Source organism: Pezoporus occidentalis, unplaced genomic scaffold (assembly GCF_034315485.1).
Source record: "Pezoporus occidentalis ecotype Australia unplaced genomic scaffold, CSIRO_AGI_Poc_V1 ctg103, whole genome shotgun sequence".
In the NCBI taxonomy this organism is placed as follows: domain Eukaryota; kingdom Metazoa; phylum Chordata; class Aves; order Psittaciformes; family Psittacidae; genus Pezoporus; species Pezoporus occidentalis.
Genome location: NW_026912812.1, coordinates 1537540 through 1558067, shown reverse-complemented (window position 1 = coordinate 1558067; position 20528 = coordinate 1537540). Strand labels below are relative to the sequence as shown.

Sequence of the window (20528 nt, the reverse complement as noted above, 5' to 3'; positions counted from 1 at the left end):
CTATACATAAAGAAATACAAATGATAAAAATTTCCACCAGAATGGTGGTACTATATGGGAAATGTGGGCAGTGAAGGTGATAAGATTTGCATGAAAAAGAGTTTGGGAATGAGCTCTGAGCCCTTGGTGCTTGACAAGCCCTAGGGCGATGAGTTGGACCCTTGAAGGACAGGAAAGGTAAACAAGCAAGCCTTCAGGTGATGGGCCAGGATGTAGTTGTGGCTGGAATCTCCGTTGGAGGCCAGAGGATGTGGGGGTTGTGAGAGGGTCTGCAACATTGTTATTGGACTATTTACGTGGAGAGTTTTACAGGGGTCAGTGAGATTAAACGTTGTATGTAAGTGTAGGTTGGGAAAGGACTGAACAAGGGGATAAAAAGGGCTTGGTGATAATAAACGAGGATTTGAGTCTCTGCATCAACTTGATTCCGTGCAGTGAAATGCCACAGGGAAATGTGTCTCTGGAGTTTGCATATTGCATACAGCTTGCAGAAGCTGTGAGGGTATCAGATTCAAAGCTTACAGCAGGAGCATTCCAGTGGGTATGTGAGGACTGACTAGTTCACCAAGAAATGGCCCTGACTTCTTAGCTTTGGAAAGGAGCAGAAGAGTGTGACTACATCTGACCAGGCTCAGAGATGCTCTGTTTAGCTCTGTACTACAGACTTGTTCTTGTCTGCCCCAAAATAAAAAAGCTCTTCTTATCAGCTATTTCCTGAGGAAACCCTCTGATTCAGTGCCTGCAAATTTTCAAGAAAGGCACAGTGAAGATAATTTTCCTTGATACCCAATTTAGATCGGGAGAGATGCAACAGAAACTGAGAAATATGGGAAGTATTTATTTTAGCTCTTTTTTTTTTTTTTTTTTCCACAGAAGCCTGGGTGCAGCTGCAGAATGATTCAAGGACGGAAGCCAACCTTAAACACTTCTGAAGACAAGGGTAATCTAGAGAGCACCACATTTAAGCTGTAGAAATCTTTGAAATTCCTGCTTTGTCCAGAGCAGAGTAAAGTGAAAGTGTGTCTAAAAATTCTGTGGAGAACACATCACTGACATGTGTCCTGTCAGCAGTTCAGCCACAAATCTTACAGCCCCGGTGACGTTTTCAGAATGGATGTGTTAAGGCTATGGTCAAAGACCACAGAGTCAGAAGGGGGTTTGTGGGAAAGGCCACTCCTGTGAGCAATTTTGAGAGCAGAGGAACCCCACTCAGGAACAGGTCCTGAGCTTTCCAGATTGCTGAGGCATAAACAACAGGCTTAGGGCCCCATAAGGGGGCAAGCTGGAAAGCTGAAAGAAATACATCATGTGTACTGATTTCAAAAAGCATATATGACATAACTTGGCAATATTATATTTTTGTGGTTAATCATTTAATCAGCTTGCATGCACATCATCTTTATTAAACAGTAACCATCCTTCATGAATGTTCAAGGCCAAGAAAATAATCAGAGGCCATGTTATGCTCTGGGCTGAGTAGATGATAGAAGGGTTCGGAAAAAGGAAGACACTGCTTTCTGCCACCTACCACAGTTTTCCTGGGATAAGGGGCCAGGAAATGGTAATGTTGGGGCCTCTTCTAATAAATCAGACTGGCAGCCTACCTCTAGGCAATACGAATCCTGTACAGTCCAACCCAATTTGGATCAGTCTAAGGCTCCCAAGGAGAAGATGAGCAGCCAGAAGCCGCTACACCACACAGAACACCTGTGCTCTAAATACAGCTTCAGACCATTTAGTTTTCTGTAAGACTAGATTTTTTATTTAATTCATATGACAGATTTAAGCTGTTTAGTTTTAAACCCAGGGTAGCAGGAATGCATTTCCAAGGTTCTCTTTGTTGTAGACCTGAAAGCAGAAGAAAGCACTCACTTTTCAGATTAACCCCTTACTAGTTGAAATCAGTCTGTTAACAAAGTTTTTGTTGCCTTTTAGTGATCACCAGTGATTCGGAGAAAACTCCAGGAACAAACTCGCCAACAGTTTCAAGTTGGCAAGCAGGTATTCTTTATTGCGGCGCTGGGAGACACGGGGGATAGCTCCTCCTAACGTATGTCTCCAAATTGCTATACAGGTCATCCTTATATGGTCACTGAGCATATTACATCATTTTCCAGAAAGTTTCCTGCATGCATACAAAAATGTGATGGTGGTCTTTAAGAGTCGTTTTTCTCAACAGTGTTCATAACCAGCTTAATTAACATTACAGACGTAGCAATCACCCTGTCCTTCTACTTACCAGTTAGTTTAACTGCTTGCATCCTGGACATCTGCTAGTCCGGGATACTCCCTAGTAGACGCTTACACCAGCTTAATGGGTTTATTAACACCCCAAACATAGCAATCATCCTGTCCTTTTACTTATCAGTTAGTTTATTTGTGCCCACCCTGGACATCTGCTAGTCCCAGATACTCCCCAGCTCCTTTTTTTCTGCTTTTCTAGAACCCTTTGTGCTAAGGTCCTGAGGACCTGACACTGTGTCAACTACCTTCAAGCACCGCAGTTATTTTCCATTACAAAGCCTTCAAACTTTACTTAGAACTGATTACATTTTGTACTTTGTGCCTTCTTGTCTCACCAGGCATATTCAGATCTTCACTTAAGCCAGCTGTTCCTAATGCCATCCTCTCAGTCCGTGCATTCGATCAAATTCTTCACGGACAACAAAGGGAATCATGCAGGGAGAGAAATTCTGTAATAGTGTGCACCTACATGACTGGTGTCAAAAAAGTGGCTGAAACCTGGATCTCTTTCCTCCGCCGGCTTTAGAGGCTGTAATTTAGGTATCTTTCCTCTTTGGAGAGACTGAGCAGCAAGCCTTTTTCTTGTCAATGGTATCTGCAACAAAATAGCAGTTGTGTTATGTTGGAGTCAAATTAGGGCATTGTGCCCTCATCGACAACTTTGTGGATGTGAATAAAAACTGATGAAATAAAATGCCACTCATGTCAAAACTTCTTTCTCTAATTAACTGGACATTTTAAGTTATATAGGCAAGATTTATTAGCTGGATTTCAGAACATAGGAAGAAACAAAGAACTTCATCTAGATCGCTTACTGTCATTCCACAACATACAGGGTATGCAACACAGCTTGGAGCCAGGATCACTGTCTGTAGGAAACTTGAATGTTAACAGTAACCTTAGTTTTGAGATTACTATCAGATGGCAAAATGAAGCCCTATGTCTGTAGCTCAAATTGTATGCATGAAATTCAGATCTAGGTTTATGTTTACGCTAGGTGGTGACAACATTAATGTTCCCTCAATCAAGGACTAAATGTGTATGTCAAGGGCTGGTTGCATGTGCTTGCTCAATGTGCCAGTGAAGGCTGGTGACTCCTGCCTCTGTGGAAGGAAATTCTCAGCCTTAACCTCATCAGGCATCTATTGGGACTATGTTCCTTGCTTTGACAGAAGAAGCAACAAAGGTGAATGGATGCCCTTGTGATACTGACTTCTTTTTTTTCCTAGTTTTGGTGTACAGCTCTTCCAAGGTGTTTCTGTTGTATTAAGTCCCGTACACTAAGTGATGTGATGACTGAGCAAATATCAGTTGTTACTTCAGTTCGCTCTCTCATGCCTAGAGCAAAAACTGGAGCATGTTAAAAGCACAAAACAAGCTCCTCTACCACCCAAAAGAACAAACATAACCACCTGTCAGTCTATAGATTATATTTCTACAAAAATTATCTTGTCCTCTACCAAGTACTAACACCTCCTTATGCATTAATGCTTCCTCTGCATTGGGCAAGGCAAACCAGCGGCACCTCCAAACTGCTAATGGCTACTGTGTCCCTTCCTACCTTCTCAAAGTTCATCCTGAACATGGTGTTGTGTTTTACCTCTCCCAACACAGTTATTATTCCCTTAAAAAACAGTTGTAATCATTTGCTTCCCTTTGCAGACATTTGCTCTTCAATGAAGGTGCCTTCAATTTTTAAAAGGAGGGCAGCATCTGTTCCTTAACTTATTACAGACATAATAAGCATTACAAATATGAAAAATCTATATGGATTAAATATTGATTTTATTTTTTTAGAGAGCAAGTACAATAATGTTGCATTATAATAATGCAATGTCATAGTTGTTACAGCTCTGATAGAAAAATAAACATCTCAATATACTACAGTGTCAAGTCATTAATAAATAACAGAAGTTAGTAGTCAACTGAAATTAATAAACAGCTATAAAAGTATACTATTTTAAATAATAAAATATTCAGTATATTTTCAGATGACAAAAGTAGTGATTTAAAAGTATCATTTAAAATGTAAGATGAACAGTAAGAAGTTATAAATTTATTAAAAACCTCTTCCCTTACTAACATTCTCTAGAGAAACATTGTCTGTATATACTTTTTTTACAAAAGGTAGTATATGTTAAACAGGAATTTTAAAACTGTAGTATTATTAATAGCTGTCACACCATTGCTAAATAAGATGTTTAAAAATACTTTACTTTTTGAAGCAGTAGTAGGTAAAAGTGAAGATGTTAGCACAGTGAATTCATCGAACTCTAATGCCTTCCCAAAAGAATCTTTCAACATGTCCCTTCAAAATAATCTGAAACAGCCCAAATACAAGTATCAGGATGCTGGGATTTGGGTAGAAGCCATTATTTTAACAAATGTCTGATTTATTTTTGTTTTATTAAGTAGGTACTTTTTTTTTTAAAGTGTGTGCAGAAAAGGAAACAAAGAGAACATGCAATCCAGGGCAGCATTTATAAATCTTAAGAATTTACCAATTTTAGGTTTTTTCTTTTTCTCTCCTCCACCTCCCACCCCAGAAAGGCTAACCATTCTGAGCTGGCTTACACTCGGTGAAACCCACTGGTTTGGCTTGCTATGGAAATGCATTCATGCTGGCTAATTTTAACCTTTTTTCCCCCTCCATGAATTTCAATTCCCTGCAAGATCCATGAGATGTCTGTACATTGGAGCACTATCATTAAAAAGTGGTGTTCTTCTCAACTACTCCTCTAATCTGCTTAGCAAAAAAATCTTTCCTCTCTCTTGCAAAAGCCTGAGCACTGTCAGTACACCTCACTCACAGTCAGAGCAGAAGTGTCACCCAGCACTGACTCAGCACAAATGCCTCTATGCTAAGTGCCTTTTTCCAGCTACAGCTTACGTTCCTTAAGGTTGGCTGGTGGAGATCCTGGATCTGGTGAGAAATCAGTGGGCAGATGCCCAAAGACTTCCCAGAAGCTTTAATGTCAGTCATCAGCATCCAGGTTTACAGTACGTACTGGCACAGACAGTCCCTTGCTAGGTTACATACAATCATTTTTTGATGAGTAAAGATGCTAAAGTCTGCAGTGCTGAGGGTTGCAGGCTGCACAAAATGCAGTTTCAAAGTGTGGCCAAGCAGCTTGGACACAAACTGCACCATGTTTTCTGAGCCAACCTACTTTGAAGAGGCTTCCTGCCCTGGCAAATGGAGAACTGTGTTCTCGGAGCACCACCTCTGTAGGGATGCTGCAGGAACTGCATGATACATCACGCCTGCTGAGGATGCTGTCCTTCTTCAAGGCCTTGTACAGGCAGCAGTGCTCTTGCATCTCTCTGCCTTGGGCATCACTAGGCCTTATGGCCAGTTTAGGACTAAGGGCTGTTGGAAGTTGCTTCACACATTCACTCCCAACAGATGTACATTTAGGTAAGCACACTAAGCAGGAAACAAGTATTATATATGTTCAGACTGGGAAAATAATTTTTTCCACTGCTGTCTGAAGAATACCTTACATAGCAGGTTTTCATGACACTACAGAAAGGGAAAAAATAAATCCAGTTGAAAATAATGGATAAAATGTAAACTATGCCTATACAAATGTCCTTCCTTTTTAAGGTTCTCTTTCAACATTCCTTGTGAATGTAAGGGAATTTCAGCTGGGCACAATGAAAATTCCTTGCATACCATGTTCACGTTTTCTGGATGAAACAGTTCTTTTCCCACATACTTCTGTAGCAATGTTATTAATGTACTTATGCTTAGAAATAATCAGTTCATGGTATTTCTTCATTGTGAAGTCTTTAAAGAAAATCAGAAGTAAAATGTATACTTTTTAATTGTATAAACACGTCATTCTGAAATGTTAGAAAAATAACCAGTTAAAGGCAAAAGAAATGGGATTAGAATTTGGAAAGTATACATACGGATTTTGGTATTAACAAATCTGCTGTTGAAGAATCATACACATGCTCTGTTTATGGAAGCAAATCTAAAAACAACTCCCAGAAACAATTATAAGATGCAAGAGTATCTGCTGGTGTATTTTTGGGAATAGGCATGCAGTTGAATTATTTGAATTTTTTTTTTTTTTTTTTTGAAGAAGCCCAGTATAAGAAGTTTTATTTAAGAAGTTTGGAACATTCTATTCTGAGGCTAGATATTCCCCCCTGCCATGTTTATAAGCATCTTTGACGCACAATAAATTGAAAATGAATATGAACTTATTAGTCTTTACTATCTCCCATATTAAGCACTATAGGAAGCAGAGTCCTTCTGCATTCGCTGTGGAAATTCCTTGTGAATTACAGGCTGCTTTCTCATTTAAGGTCATGTGCTGAGGGAACACAGCTCCCTAAATAGTGAGGCTTTTGTTGGGCTATTAATCTCCTGCAGCAGCTCTTCCGAAAAACATGGTCAAAGGCAGAGGGAAACAAGTACCAAGCAAAGCCAGAGTTTCTCATGGATAGATTCAATCCTTAGAAACAAAGCCTCCCCCAGAGGATCCTGCTCTGTATAAGCTCCTCGTGGGCCTTCTAAAAGCCTTGACCTGTCACATCTTATTCATTTTCACTGGCCTCCTCCACAATACGATGCAAAAAAAAGCTTTTTTTTTTTTCCTTTTTTTTTTTTTTTGTTAATATACTTTTTTTTTAATCTCAGGACACCAAGTAGTTTACAGTGCAATTCATCCTGTAAACCTGCTCTGTTTGACCAGAGCATTTTAAACATTCAGGCAGGTGTCTGATAAGTAAATACTGGCTCTGCCCTCTCGCAGGCAGCACTGCAATGCCAGCTAAGTGCTACACAAGAAAAGTATTTGATGTTATCTGGAAGACAGCTGTTACAACTTAAATCTTTCTTCCACAAAGAACATTCATTGTCCCCTACCCATATAACTTGAGACCTTCTAACAGCAAAAAGTAGTTTCTAAAGAAAAAACATTAGCTATCAGTTCAGTAAATGCTTTAAAGGCCATTATGGGAAATACATTCTGAGGAATTGATTTTGTTACAAAGAAAACTACCACACTGTTTAAAGAACACAATCACATCTTTCATTATATACTCAGATATCCTCCACTAAGCTTTCAGTTGTTTTTTTTTGTTTATTAAGTGAAACTGATAACCACAAATTGTTTCCTACTCAAAAATACTAATGAATTGTGACAAGGGCAATAGCAGGTAAAAACCTTTATCAATCTTCTCTCTTTATCCCACTGAAACCAATTGTTTGGAATATGTTAATTTACAGAGGAGGAAAATGTTTCTACAGGTTTTAAAAGAAAATTAAGGTATACATGATAGATTACAGAATTAATCTCTAATAAATATATTACAACTAAGCTGTCACTAAAATCGGGGTCAGTGTAAGAAAAACCCTTTTGTTTATAAGAGACACTTTTACCTGTTTGGTAGAAAGCTCAGGGACTACTTTGAAGACTGCTTTAGTATAATGAATAGTCCAGTTTACATTTTAAAAAAAACAACAACCCCTAAGATCTAAGATTTTATGTCAATTTAATGTAAGGCCCATTGTCTCTATATTATTTTTCTCAATTCCACTTCATGCATGACCCAAGAAACCATGAACACTCACATAGCACTTATCATTTGTTCTGTGTCCTGCCTTCCTTTCACATGTATACTCCTCAGATTTCAGCGTGAATTTACAGAAGAAATACAGAATAAGAAATAAGAATATATACTAATCTCTACAAACTGCATATAAAGTGGTCCTGCTTTGTTTCTGTAATTCTTATGTATGACAAGTACAGACCAATATTCAGTAGCAGTAATTAATGTTCCTAAAATGATACACTGCATACTGTCTTCTGAGATGATTTTCCTTTTTGCCAGCAAAATTGTAGTGCATTAGACCTTGAATATTTTCATAGGGTTTGGCAGCATAAAGTTAGTAAATCAGGCTGACTCTTCCAACTAGCTTATAACAATAACTCGTCTTCTACCACTGTAGCCAGTTTCAGAGGTAAGAAAACACTTCTGCTGGACCATGCAGATCAAATTCTGCTTTCAGATAAGCTTATATTGGTCCCACTGTGTTTAGAAGAGATTTGCCCATTTCTGAAGGAAGAATCTGATCCCACATTTATGAAGTCATTTAATGTGTTCTCTTGAGAAAAAAAGACTCCTGTTTTCTCCACCTCCTTCCAAATTGCAGTTTTTTTCCCACATCACACTGGACATATTTCTTATGTCACAAATGAATAGTCACAAAAATGGAAGTGGTTACATCAGAATTCACAAAAACTAATTCTGTCCACTAATTTACATAGAAAGAAGAGCACGTGTAAAATCAGACTTACATCTGACATCATACAAAAAAGAACAAAGTCTTCATTTAGCAAAACACTGACATGTAGCTAGCAAACAAGCACAGCTCTGGTGTAATTTATCTATTTCCAATGGAAATGATGCTGTCTCCAGAGCTGAAGTCAGCTGGCAGTGATCATCATGTACACTATGTTGTTGGACAGAAGAACTCTTGTTTTCTGTAGCCACTCAGATTCCAAATACCTTAAAATTTGTATAAAAGTGTTTATGTTGAAACAAGTAAAAAAGCTAAAAATCAATCTTTACCAGATATAAATTATGTTTAAGTGACTTCATACACATAAAAAACTTTACATATAATTTACCTCTGTGTGTGTGTATGCGTGTGTGTGTACACACACAACTGTACACCCACACTAGTAACTCATTCAATCCAATTATTTTTATTAAGTAATGAGGAAAAGCTAAGAGTCTAAAGCAGACAAATCAGTGGAATTTGTCAACTGAGAGAACTATAAAAGTACCATTTACTCTATCTAAGAGCATTTGAATAATTTCATCTATTGCTATACTATACAGCAGTGTTAATATTTCAGTCACAGCTTTTGTCCGTTCCCACAGAGCACAACACTACTAGCTACATGTAGACTGAGATCAGCGATTTGTCAGACCAGTTCATATCTACATTCTAGGGCAAAACTAAATAAATTAGAATATGCTAAAGTGCTACATCAAACTAATGTTCCTGAACAGTAGTAATGCACATTTCTCTTTCAAAAAAAATAAACCATTAAAAAATACAGCAGCTATAGTTTCAAACATAGTCACATTATGTGAATATGCTTACATGTGACTTCGTTACAGTATTCAGCATCGCAGGACACAAAACCATACGGCAACAGTCACAACTCTGATAGAGTACAGAAGATAACTTTAAAAAAGTTGTGTGATGGAGACAGACATTTGCAGAAAACACACAGTCTTCAGAATTCACACTTGAAAGTTTCATTTAATCGTAACTTGCTGATGTTGATATTTATTTCCTCTGGTTTGTCACGTCTGTATGTTACTGTTCTTGTACATACAGTAGGCAAAAACATCTTATCCTTGAAGGAGAAGATACAATTTTTGTCAATGATTAGCTAACTCGTATATGCTCGAAAAAGATTACTGAGTATTGAAATCAATTACCTTCTTTGTTGCAGATACTCTGTAATCAGCTGAAGATTTAATTTTATTGCTACTCCCCTGCAGAATTATTTGCCTGATGATAAGGACAACAAGCAACCCAATCAGAAAGGTAACTATAAAGATTATGGAAAAGACTCTAAAGTAGCTTCGTCCAGGGAAACATTCTGCAATGAAAGGAAAACACAAGTGTAAAGTCTAATGTATGGAATAGGCACATCCCTCAACCAACAGGTATATCAACCACTGCCTAGTAATGTCACATAAATGTAACACTAGCTTGATAAAAGTTAAGGGAAAATAACTTAAGATGAAAAGTTGCCATATACAAGCTTTTAAAGTGGGCATATCAAAAAAGGGAATTCTGATTAAGATCTGCTGTAGAAAAATGGTGGAACTATTATTCCTTTAATCTATGAAACTAAGACTCAGGCTTCATTGTGTTGACCACCATAAATTCTTTGTAAACCGCTGAGTTTATAGATGAAATAGAGGATGAAGCGTTAGGGATATACAGGGCCAAGCCAGTTTAACCTTCACAAGATTAGAGTGTAGATCACTGGTGAAATATGACAGAAAATGTGGTTTATTGAATCCTTGTCCAGTGCTCTCCTCACTGGTAGACCTCTTTCACAAGAGTAGGCTCTATTAATTAATTCTAAAGTTATGAGAAAAGTATTCACAGTTAATTTCCTCACTAGATAAAAAGAGGTACAACTATGTGAAGTGACAAAAGGTAACCATTTACCTGCATTTTGGTTGCAACATGTACTGATTAAGCTCTTAGGAGATTTTATGAAAGAAAATGTATTCTTTCACAGCCTTCATAACTATAAAGTATTTTATACTTGAAAGGAGTATTTAAACACTACTGAACATGAGGTAAGCATTCTACTTCATTCTTCCTCATTTCTGATGATGTCAAATAATATAAGCATATCCAAACCAATAAATATACATATACCATAGTATATTTTTATAAATATTTCTTTAAGCATTGCTCAAGCAGGATTCATTATTATTAGATGTGACTCCTCAAGGAGCTGGGAAATCTGATTTAGCAATGCTTGCCAATCACATTTCCTGTTATTATTTATCTTCTACTTTCCCTAAAGCTATGAGTAATTTTTCACTTTTTCCTGTTTTCTTCTTTTATTATTATGATACTACAACACACTTTTGAAAGACACTGTTAACAGTGGTAAATTCTATTATTAATCCCAACGGATTATCATGTCATTAAAATTACCTAGAAAATGTTACATACCTGAAGTTTGGTCAATATAACGCAGCAGGTAAGAGCATGAGGTTGTGCACTGGTCAGGTATGGCTTGGGATGCATTGTAAGAATTATGGCACTGAACACAATTCCTGTAAAATAAAGATGTAATTAAAAACCTATGTCTTTCTCTGCACTCCCCTTACAGAGATGGTATCAACAGGCTGATGTATTGCTTGTACATAATGCTTTCCTGCTGTTACTAAAACCATTGCAACATTTATTTATTTCTGAAATGTGATGCCTCTCTCAGCATTTTATCCCTGTGATGCTTCTCTGAACCAACTAGTCAGAAGTTGTAAAGTTAAACCATGCTTCAAGCCACCTTCATCTGGCCTCTGCTCTGCATTTTGAGATGTGAGTTTTCCAGGGGAAATATCATTGAGATGCATGTTGGAACTGAAAGGTAGAGATAGGTGTAGGAAACACAGCTTTGTTAGTGTTTTTCTGGATGCTATGTTAAGACAAAGCCATCTAAGTTCCCTCTGCTGGGCAGCTCAAGGGGTCAGCAGCACAGTGCAAGCCAGCACTGTCAGTCTTACCTACTATCTTCACTGTATAGCCTTGCTGAAGATGGACACCACCAGTTATCCTGCAAAAGCCCTGACTACGCCATGTTCTGAATTTATTAAAGGCATACATTTCACAGTGACTTTGAACAAGTGTAAGCCAGCAGGACTAAACACATTTTATACAGTAAAGTCTTAGCAGTCACCTTTTCAGACATGGCCCACCGTTCAGTGGTGCTGGCTTAAAGCCACTGAGGCTTGGTTTAGCTTCTCTTCTCCTTGGACTGCTCATTTCAACCTTCATACTGTCCCTTTTTTTTTTACAAGGGTAAGAAAAAATGACATACTTTAGCACAGCAAAGACTAAAACTGAGAAGCAGAGAAAGTTGATCTCTGTGTAAGACCAGCTCTGCTCTTGTTCAACACTCACATCTCCTTCTTTTATCTGAGAAGCACAAGGAATGTTCAAAAAACAAATCTGGAGACTACTGCACTTGGTGGCATTCAAGAGTAGGTTCTACTGTCTCTTTTAAAACTCCAGATTCACAGGCTTTATTTCCTGCCCAGATGATTTCATATGAAGAACAATTGTTTAATAAAAGTATGAAAAAACAATACTCATAGGACACACTTCCTTTGACTTCAGAAAGCCGAAAATAGGACACAGACAGGTGAACACAGATACAGACATGCAATTCTCTTAACTGCCAGTGTGAACCCCTCAGTTACATACAGAAAATTCACAAGCATAAATTATTTCCATTTCCTAAACTAAATATCTAAGACATGTAGCACACATCTAGCCAAGCAGAAATAATTCTAGTTTCAACACTTCAGAGTTAAAAAGTCAAGTCTAGCACAAGAAACTTACCAGTTTTCTTCACAGGCTTTGTTACAAGTAGGGCAATATTCACACAAATGGCCAAAGCTTCTTGGATCTGTGCACTCACATTTTCCACATACACATTTTCCTCTTCCACTGCAAATCTGGCCATTTGAATTCAGGCAGTATTTTGCTGATTGTAACGAGCACTGGCAAAGGTCACCTTCCCAGCCAGTGAAGCATTTGCATTTACCAGCTTCACATTCACCATTACCTACAACAGCAGACAGTCCTGAGTCATACACTTTCATGAAAAAACAGGGAGTCGATTTTTATATGCATACATTTGTATTTGTTGGTGCTTTACATTAAACAGAGCTAATTTAGACCTTGGCTTGCTAATTAATTTTTAAGTTAATGATTTGACTGAAATTACCAGCCTGATACATATTTATGGTTGCTGTTTGTTGTTAGGTTGAGCAAAAGCTTCTACCTTGATGTCATCCTTAAAACCTCTTACTAAAATTTTTCCCTGTTGCCTTGGATCAAAGCAGTGGGGATTAAAAATTACATAATGATCAGGAAAATGGTCTTCAGACAAACTAAACAAACTTCTCTTTTGCAAGAAACCATTCAAATCAAATAAACAGAAAGATTCAGTAGCGGAAGGAGTATCAAGTTCATGTAAACATGCCAGGTTGGGTTTTTTTCCTTTTCAGAAGCATGTATGACAGCACTGGTTCCTGCCTTTCTAAAGGACGGATGACTGAGCTGGACAGGTAGATATGCTGTGCTTATGAACTGTAGGTTATTTAATAAGAACTTAAAATAGACAACATCAAGGACTCAAAGACTGTAAGAATCTCTGGTGGCCTTTACAATTTTGTAGGCAAAACAGTGTGAACTTTGGGGTAAAATCCACGTTTTCCATGTTGTGGCACATTTAGGCAGGTGCATAACTAACCTGCTGATAATGTTTAGCCACATTTTTACAGCATGTGAGAGCACCCTTAGGAAATACAGAAACAGAGATCACATAAAACACTGGCAGGCCTAGGAAATCTCATGAGGTCTCCTTAACTACACCTCAGCAGTACTTCAGTTTCACAGACTGTGATGGCCCTTCTTGTGCTCCAGAGCAGCTGTAGGGAGACAGTGCCACCTAACAGACAGGATCTGGCCTGGAGTCAGGCCAAGGTACAGGCTGCCCCATTTTTTGCCTGGGCTGGGCAAAATGGAGAGAGGAAAGGTATCCCAGGACATACCAGAACAATGTTTTGCACTGGAAAACATCCCACAAAGAGGCATGCTGCCCAGCCATGGGGCTCTGGGCAACAGATTCCCCTTGTGGTAGCCTATAGCAGAACTCCATACAGGTGACAGTCTCCAACAACTCTTATACAAAGATCTCCCTGGCTCCTCTGCCAACCAGGGCACTGTATTTCAGGCTTCAGGAATTTGTAAATTTAGAAGGTTTGCGTATGACTAAGATAGTAAATTTGCAAACTGGGTTGGGAAGAAGAGTTAAAAGATGAAATGTAATACTTTTTGTTTCAATGAAGTATTTAAAGGATTAGGTAACATTATTGCTCTTCATTTTATGTAAAGTTCACAGTCACCAGCAGAGCAAAACCAAAGTAACTTTACTGAAGTCCACAGTAATACTCTCAATTTATCCATGGATGAAAAAATTGGTCCCTTAATTCATCACTGGTTAATATGCAGTGAAACAAAGGAATGCGGAACAGCAGTACATATTTTAAAATGTTTAATTACTTCTGAGGGGAAAAAAAAATCCAGTAGTGATAAATTAATGATACTGATTCAATCCCATTTTTTCTTTCTAACACTAACTTAGAAGTACATTTTTTGTATTTTGTTCATACACAATTTTCATTTGCATATTTTCTTTAAAAAACATAAAGTAGGCCACAAAAAGAATAAGAATTTCTAACAACTCTCCTTGTTTATGTTTCACTTACACTCTCCTTTTCTGAATGGTTTTACCATACTTATCAGTTATTTGAATCAAGTGTCACCGTATCTTCCACAAGTCTGATTTTGGGTGTAAGAAAATCAGATCCTCATCTGGAAGTTATGATTCCTTCCTAATCTTCCTATTCCCACCAGGCTGAAATATATCAACTTACATTCTGGAATAATGTTACCATCTTATCCAAGATATCAGTATTGTTACTTCTGAGGAAGTTTGAGATTTAAATCTTCAAATAGCTAAACTTAAAAATAACTCAATAAATCCCCTAAAAAGCAGGGCTGAAGTTTAGAAGACAGTGCATGTGGTGGTTTAAACCCAGTCAGGCAACTTGTTCACTCACTCCCCCCGCCCCTTCTTTCCCTCCCCCTACCGCCAGAGGGTCAGAGAGGAGAATCAAAAGAATGCAACTCCCATGGGCTGAGATAAGGACAGTTTAGTAGCTAAGGCATAACACAAATCACTACTGCTACCACCAATGATAATAATGATAAAGGAAATAACAAGGGAAGAGAATACATCACCTCACCACCAGCCAACTGATAACTTGCCCCCCCCCCCCCCCCCCCCGCCTGACCAAGCACCGACCGATACCTCCTCCAACCCTGCAGACTCCCAGCCCTTTCACCTAACTCTCAGTTACATCCTGGGCATGACGTGCTGTGGTATGGAATACCTCTTTGGTCAGTTTGGGTCAGGTGTCCTGTCTCTGCTTCCTCCCGGCTTCCCCTCCTCCCTGGCAGAGCATGAGGCTCACAAAGTCCTTGGCCAAACCAAAACATCATTGTTATCAGCTCTGTTCCCAAGCCGAAAGTCAAAACACTGCACTGCACCAGCTACCAAGAAGGAGAAAAATGACTGCTACTGCTGAACCCAGGACAGTGCATAACTCTCTGGCAAAGAAAGCCCAGGATTCCAGAATTCCTACCAGGCTGTTCAGGACATTTCACATGCTAATCCTGCACACAGAGTTCTAGCACCTGACAGCATTACATCATTGTTTTCACCTGCAGCATATACATAACCTTCAGAAAATGAAACAAAACCAAAAAAAGAAAATACAGACATAAACTCTGCGTCTTACCAGAACATAAGTTTCCCTGGTGATATGGGCAGGAAAAGTCATCCATTTCACAGTACTTGCCAAAGACCTTGCCTAGCTTGTTTTTGTAGCAGAAACATTTTCCATCAATGCAATTTCCTTGACCACTGCAGATGGGCTGGTCCTGGTGTTGTCTGCACCTCTCAGAAGGAACTGTATCTCTGTTAAAGCTACAGTTATTGTCACTGCAAGGGGACTGTTTGCCATCAGAAAAAGTTTCATCAGTCCATACTCTTTTGTGCTTTGCACTGTCTTCATACTGACAGGCACAGCTTTTCTGCACATTAACAATGGCGGTTTCATTGAAACCAATAGGTTTAAGTATTGCATATTGTCTTCCTCCAGTTGTATCGCATCCTTTCATTGTAACTGATATATTGAAAAGTACCTAAGAAAAAATAAAGACAGATTTTACACCATTATTATTTCCTATAAATTGCATAAAATTTTTGACACATAAATAAAGCAGAATCTGACACTGTATACAAATGTGCACTAGCTAATAATGACAAAACACACAGTGGCCATTTGTCAAATATGATACAATAGTAATGATAGGCATCACAAATACAGTTAAAATCCTAATAATGTAAGACTGAGAGCAGTCTACTTTTCATGTTAAGAAAGCACAGCTGCAAAACACAAGTTTAATGCATGTTAAATAGCAATAGAATTACCATCATCATCCTCCTATTATTATTTAATGTGTATGTTCTTCTATATTTTAGAAATACTCAGATGAGAATTGGGACTGGATTGAGCAAGACAATACACAAACAGAAACAGATACTCTTTATAAAAAGGATCTATAATGAATGTTCTTGCTGTAGAAATAGTCTGTGAAAATAGAAACTGCAGTTTTTTGTCATGGCTCTATCTACTCCTATCAAAACCCAGAAATGGCTCATGCCTTAGCAGCAGCTTATTTTTCCCAATTCCTGCAATGGGGATCATGCAAAAGAGTCTTACTGCTCTTGTGGTCCTGGGCAGACCAAGTGCTGCTTCAGAGTGGACCCAGCCTCCTGGCCATGTGGCTGTGTCCATGCGGCCATGACACTGTGGCTGTGTCATGGCCATCACAACCATGCTCCAGGTCCTCACCCTGGTATTACCCACTGCAGCAGCAGCCTCTGTGGCTTTCCAGGAACTTGAATAATTTTGGTGAGTAGATGACTACCACAGAACTTGCCTCACTACCAAAACTCTTTGATGGTTTTGACTGGATAGCAATCTTGTATTTCAAAATTGGTTTTTTTCTGGGCTTATGACAGGTCATTCTCACTAAGGCTATTTAGCCTGCTGATGTAAACAACTCTTCCTTGCCTTCTCACAGAGAAAATATAACCAAGAGGAAAAAGTGAGAAAGGAGACTCAAGAGGAGCAAATACCTCTACTCCTTACCACCAAAGAACAAAGACTTCCAAGTAAAAAGAGAGAAAACCTAAGAAACAGATTACATACAAGGTTGAAACGATGCACAAAGACTAAGGCCATTCATTTCTCATCACTGTCTGCCCCTCCCACTGCGCTCCCACATGAGAACAGCTGAGGCCCTGGGGACAATGGCGGCTTTGTGGTGAGCTGGGCTGTGGCTGCCTACACGGACAACAGGAGAAGAATGCTGTGCAGAAGCTTGTGCTTAATGTTGTATCGAGGGGGCACTTGAGCTTTGTCTCACCCTTTGCTTTTCTTCTTGTTTCTCAAATGCAGCCCTACACACACAACCCCTCAGTTGCCTACACTCTCGGTATAGGCTTTGGGTTTGGGACAAAAGTGTGTCTATGCAGTAATGAATTCATGCAGCAGTTGCATATCACACAAGGAGGACACGCTGCAGCTAGAGAATGTGCTTTTAATTTAACGCAGAGCCCTGCTAGAAAATGTCATCTTCGTGTACAACACAATACTGGAGGAATGACAGGCAGATGGGAGAGAAGGGCAAATCATGTCTTGAGTATGAGTTGTGATATTTGATGGGTCTGAACACAGCAGCAGAAAGATTAAGCACATTGTGACTAAGTAATTGCAACACCATGAACACTTGCTAACAGCCAGTTAGTTTTGCACCCTGAAGAGGCCGTAGTATTCTTCCAGAATATAACACACTTTGTGTTTTGGTAAGAAAAGGAAGGAAGAAGGATCAGACAATGTAAGCAATGTGAAAATGAAGGAAAAGCATTTTGGCTGTAAACAAATACTGAAAGGAGGATTTATGGTTAAAATAAATTAATCTCTTGAGGGTGGCTCCTTTTTCAACAGCAGTTGAGGTTTAGGACCACATGCAATCTTTTACAATCAACTGGCCTGGCTTTTTGTTAAAAAGAAACAGATATAAATATTTTCTTTTTCATTAAACAGAACAAATACCAGCCTTATTTCTTAAGACATGCACAGGGAACAACACGGGAGAAGACTTAAGAAGAAAAACACACCAAATCTCCCTTAAACTGTAGAAGCTAATCAGTAGTAAGTCATGCAGACAAAATTCACAAGAGAATAAAATCCATCTAAATGAACGTATTTAAAATGCACATATTTAATCTACTGATTTGTTTTGCTATTTTTACTCACACAGACACAAGTGAAATCACAGCAACTGAGATGTATGTACACGTGAAGAAGGAAAGAACTCCTTGACCCTACTCTCCAGAAACACAAACCTCTTCCTGGCAAGCAAAATGAATTACTCTACTCGTCTAAGGAATTAAATAAATATATCAAGGCACAGAGAAGTTGTTCTGGGAAGAAAACCATGTTCTTTACATTAGCCAGATATCTTCCCCCTCATTTTCATGGTGCATGATGCTCCAGGTTTACAATCAATTTCATTCAATAGATGGCACTGATCCAAATGGGGATAAGTAATTTTGTTAAGTTAATTTATAAAATAAACCAATTATCCACAACCCTGACTGTGCATGAAGACTACTAAAGCAAGGAGAGGAAAAGGTGGTGTCTAGTACTGACCCAAGAAACACAAATTCCAGTGATTCTTTTCTATAGGGTGATTATCTTTCAATGCCTTTACATACAGATTTCATCACAATGTACATGGCCATTGTGCTCCATGGAGGACAAAGGAGGAGAGTTTTAATGGACATTAGCTTTCAAGAAAAGCTTTGAGCCTTAGTTCCACAAGATTAGTGAGAATTAAAATAAGATTCAGGAAAAATAAAACCAGAGAATAATAGAGAGTCTGTGATCATTAATCACATAAATCCATTTTCAGTTTAAGTAAAACCCTAGAAGATTTCAAACCACTGAAACCCAACCAAACAGAAAAATAAGTATCTCAGTTGCTTGAACAAGAATTATTGACATACTTCTTTATTATATCCCACATTTTTACATCCTTCCATGGCAGCTTTTTTACTTCCATCAGGACAGATTGCAGTGATATTAAAATCAAGTCCTTGGATCTGGTTATCCACTTGAATTTTCACTTCAGAGATTAGTTTCTGTAACCAGAAAACAAGTTTTAGTTGCATTGTATCTCAACATATAATGTGCATCAGTGACTAGTACCAAGTACTGTGACTGACTAAAAATGAAGAAATCTTTTCTGTATGAATAAAGGAATGAATTAAAGCATTGTTTCCCATATAAAGACCCGATTACATTCCAAATATACAGAACCAGTGAACTGGCAATTTTGATGAAGAAGATTACGTTTTCCAGATAAAAAATGCTTTCAGTTTTTTGAAAATGGTTTTGAAACTGTATTTTTTGCAATTTGAAAATCTATTGTAACAACCATGTGCAACAAAACCTGTTTCTTGTCTGAGAGGCTATGCTGCCTTTTAGCCACACATTTAAAATAAAACAGTAAACATACATACAACTATTATTATCCAGCAGAAAAGGTTCCTAATTGACTTGGTATTTTCTAAACGTCTGATATTTTGCACCTGTCTTGAAAAGTTTTCTCTGAACAAACCTTAGGGTGATCTAGAGGCTTACTGCAATTATTCTTACTGATTTATTTGGGTCAGGTAGATCTATACATGTCAACAACTGGTTGATTCCCATTAGGCTTTCTGAAATATAAATGAAAAAGCTGGCTACTTTGCAATTTGTATTTACTGCATACTCTATAATCCTACTTACTTCCAAGAAGGAATATTGCTACTTGACCTTTTAAAAATTCATTAAAACTCTGTACAAATCCATAAGCTGAAAACTGCACAAATTGATTATTAAAATTCCTGGCATGTTAGTATAAAAAATTAGTTTAATAGGTCACTTTTACTGTTACAACTGGATATTTAATTACATAGATCTGAACACATGTTTATCTTGGCAACTTTTTGAAAATTAGTGACTCATCTTTGGCTTTTTAGCCAGGGATTTTCAGCTAGGGTTTTCCACAACTAAGCCTAAGGTTTGCCTGCCCAGAACAAGAGTGCAAGAGGCCCACTGTCATTGAACATCAACACTTGATTTATTTTCTTATCTAAGTACTTTTGCTTTCAAGAAAGCAAAATATTTAAGCCCTGTTCACTGTTTGTATACTAAAAGCCCCTAAACTATGATAAAAATCTCAAAAGTATAAAATCCAATGAAGTTTAGGATGGGAAGGAAGACACTGTCTAAAAAATGAAAATAAGGCAAGAGGAAACTGGGGGTGCTTGGAGCAGGAAAGTCCCACAGAATCTTCCACTGAACTAAGTCCTTGTTTTGTAAATTTTTGTTTCCTCTCCTTGCATGTTTGCCTTCCATTGTGCTCTAAAAACTGGGGTACTGTGTAAAAGTGGCATATAAAAGGACTATGATCTTCAATTTTTTTTTTTTTGCCAGCAATTTCCTGCAAACCTCCATATTCAAAATGACATTTCTTGATTTTATAAGATGAAGTACAGTATCAGTGAGAACATCTCCACAATTTTCTCCTCTGCTTTTGAATGTCTTTACCTTCTGCATGATGTTGCCAACATGACAGTGAGAAAAATGTGCACAAAACCACTCTATTGACTAGGAAAAGACATGGGACTGGGCTTCTCATTACAGCCAATTTGCTGAAAGCAAATAGTCTGATTTATATGGTTAACCAAGTACAATGGATAATTTCAGCCTCTGATGTCCAACTAATTAAAAATAATGTGATACAT

General features: G+C 38.1%; 1 protein-coding gene across 10 annotated transcripts in view; it reads right to left on the bottom strand.

The window, feature by feature from the left end:
- Window positions 1-8953: 8953 nt before the first annotated feature.
- ITGB8 (integrin subunit beta 8) overlaps window positions 8954-20528 on the bottom strand; it is a 46554-nt gene continuing 34979 nt past the window's right edge. For all 10 annotated transcript variants that reach the window (XM_062616696.1, XM_062616676.1, XM_062616706.1 and 7 more), the window contains 6 exons: window positions 18744-18878; window positions 15403-15808; window positions 12374-12599; window positions 10982-11085; window positions 9718-9881; window positions 8954-9632 (listed from right to left, as the gene is read on the bottom strand). In XM_062616696.1, the coding sequence (XP_062472680.1) occupies window positions 9510-9632; window positions 9718-9881; window positions 10982-11085; window positions 12374-12599; window positions 15403-15808; window positions 18744-18878 (1158 nt within the window). In that variant the 3' untranslated portion in view covers window positions 8954-9509. The remainder of the gene's footprint in view (window positions 9633-9717; window positions 9882-10981; window positions 11086-12373; window positions 12600-15402; window positions 15809-18743; window positions 18879-20528) is intronic.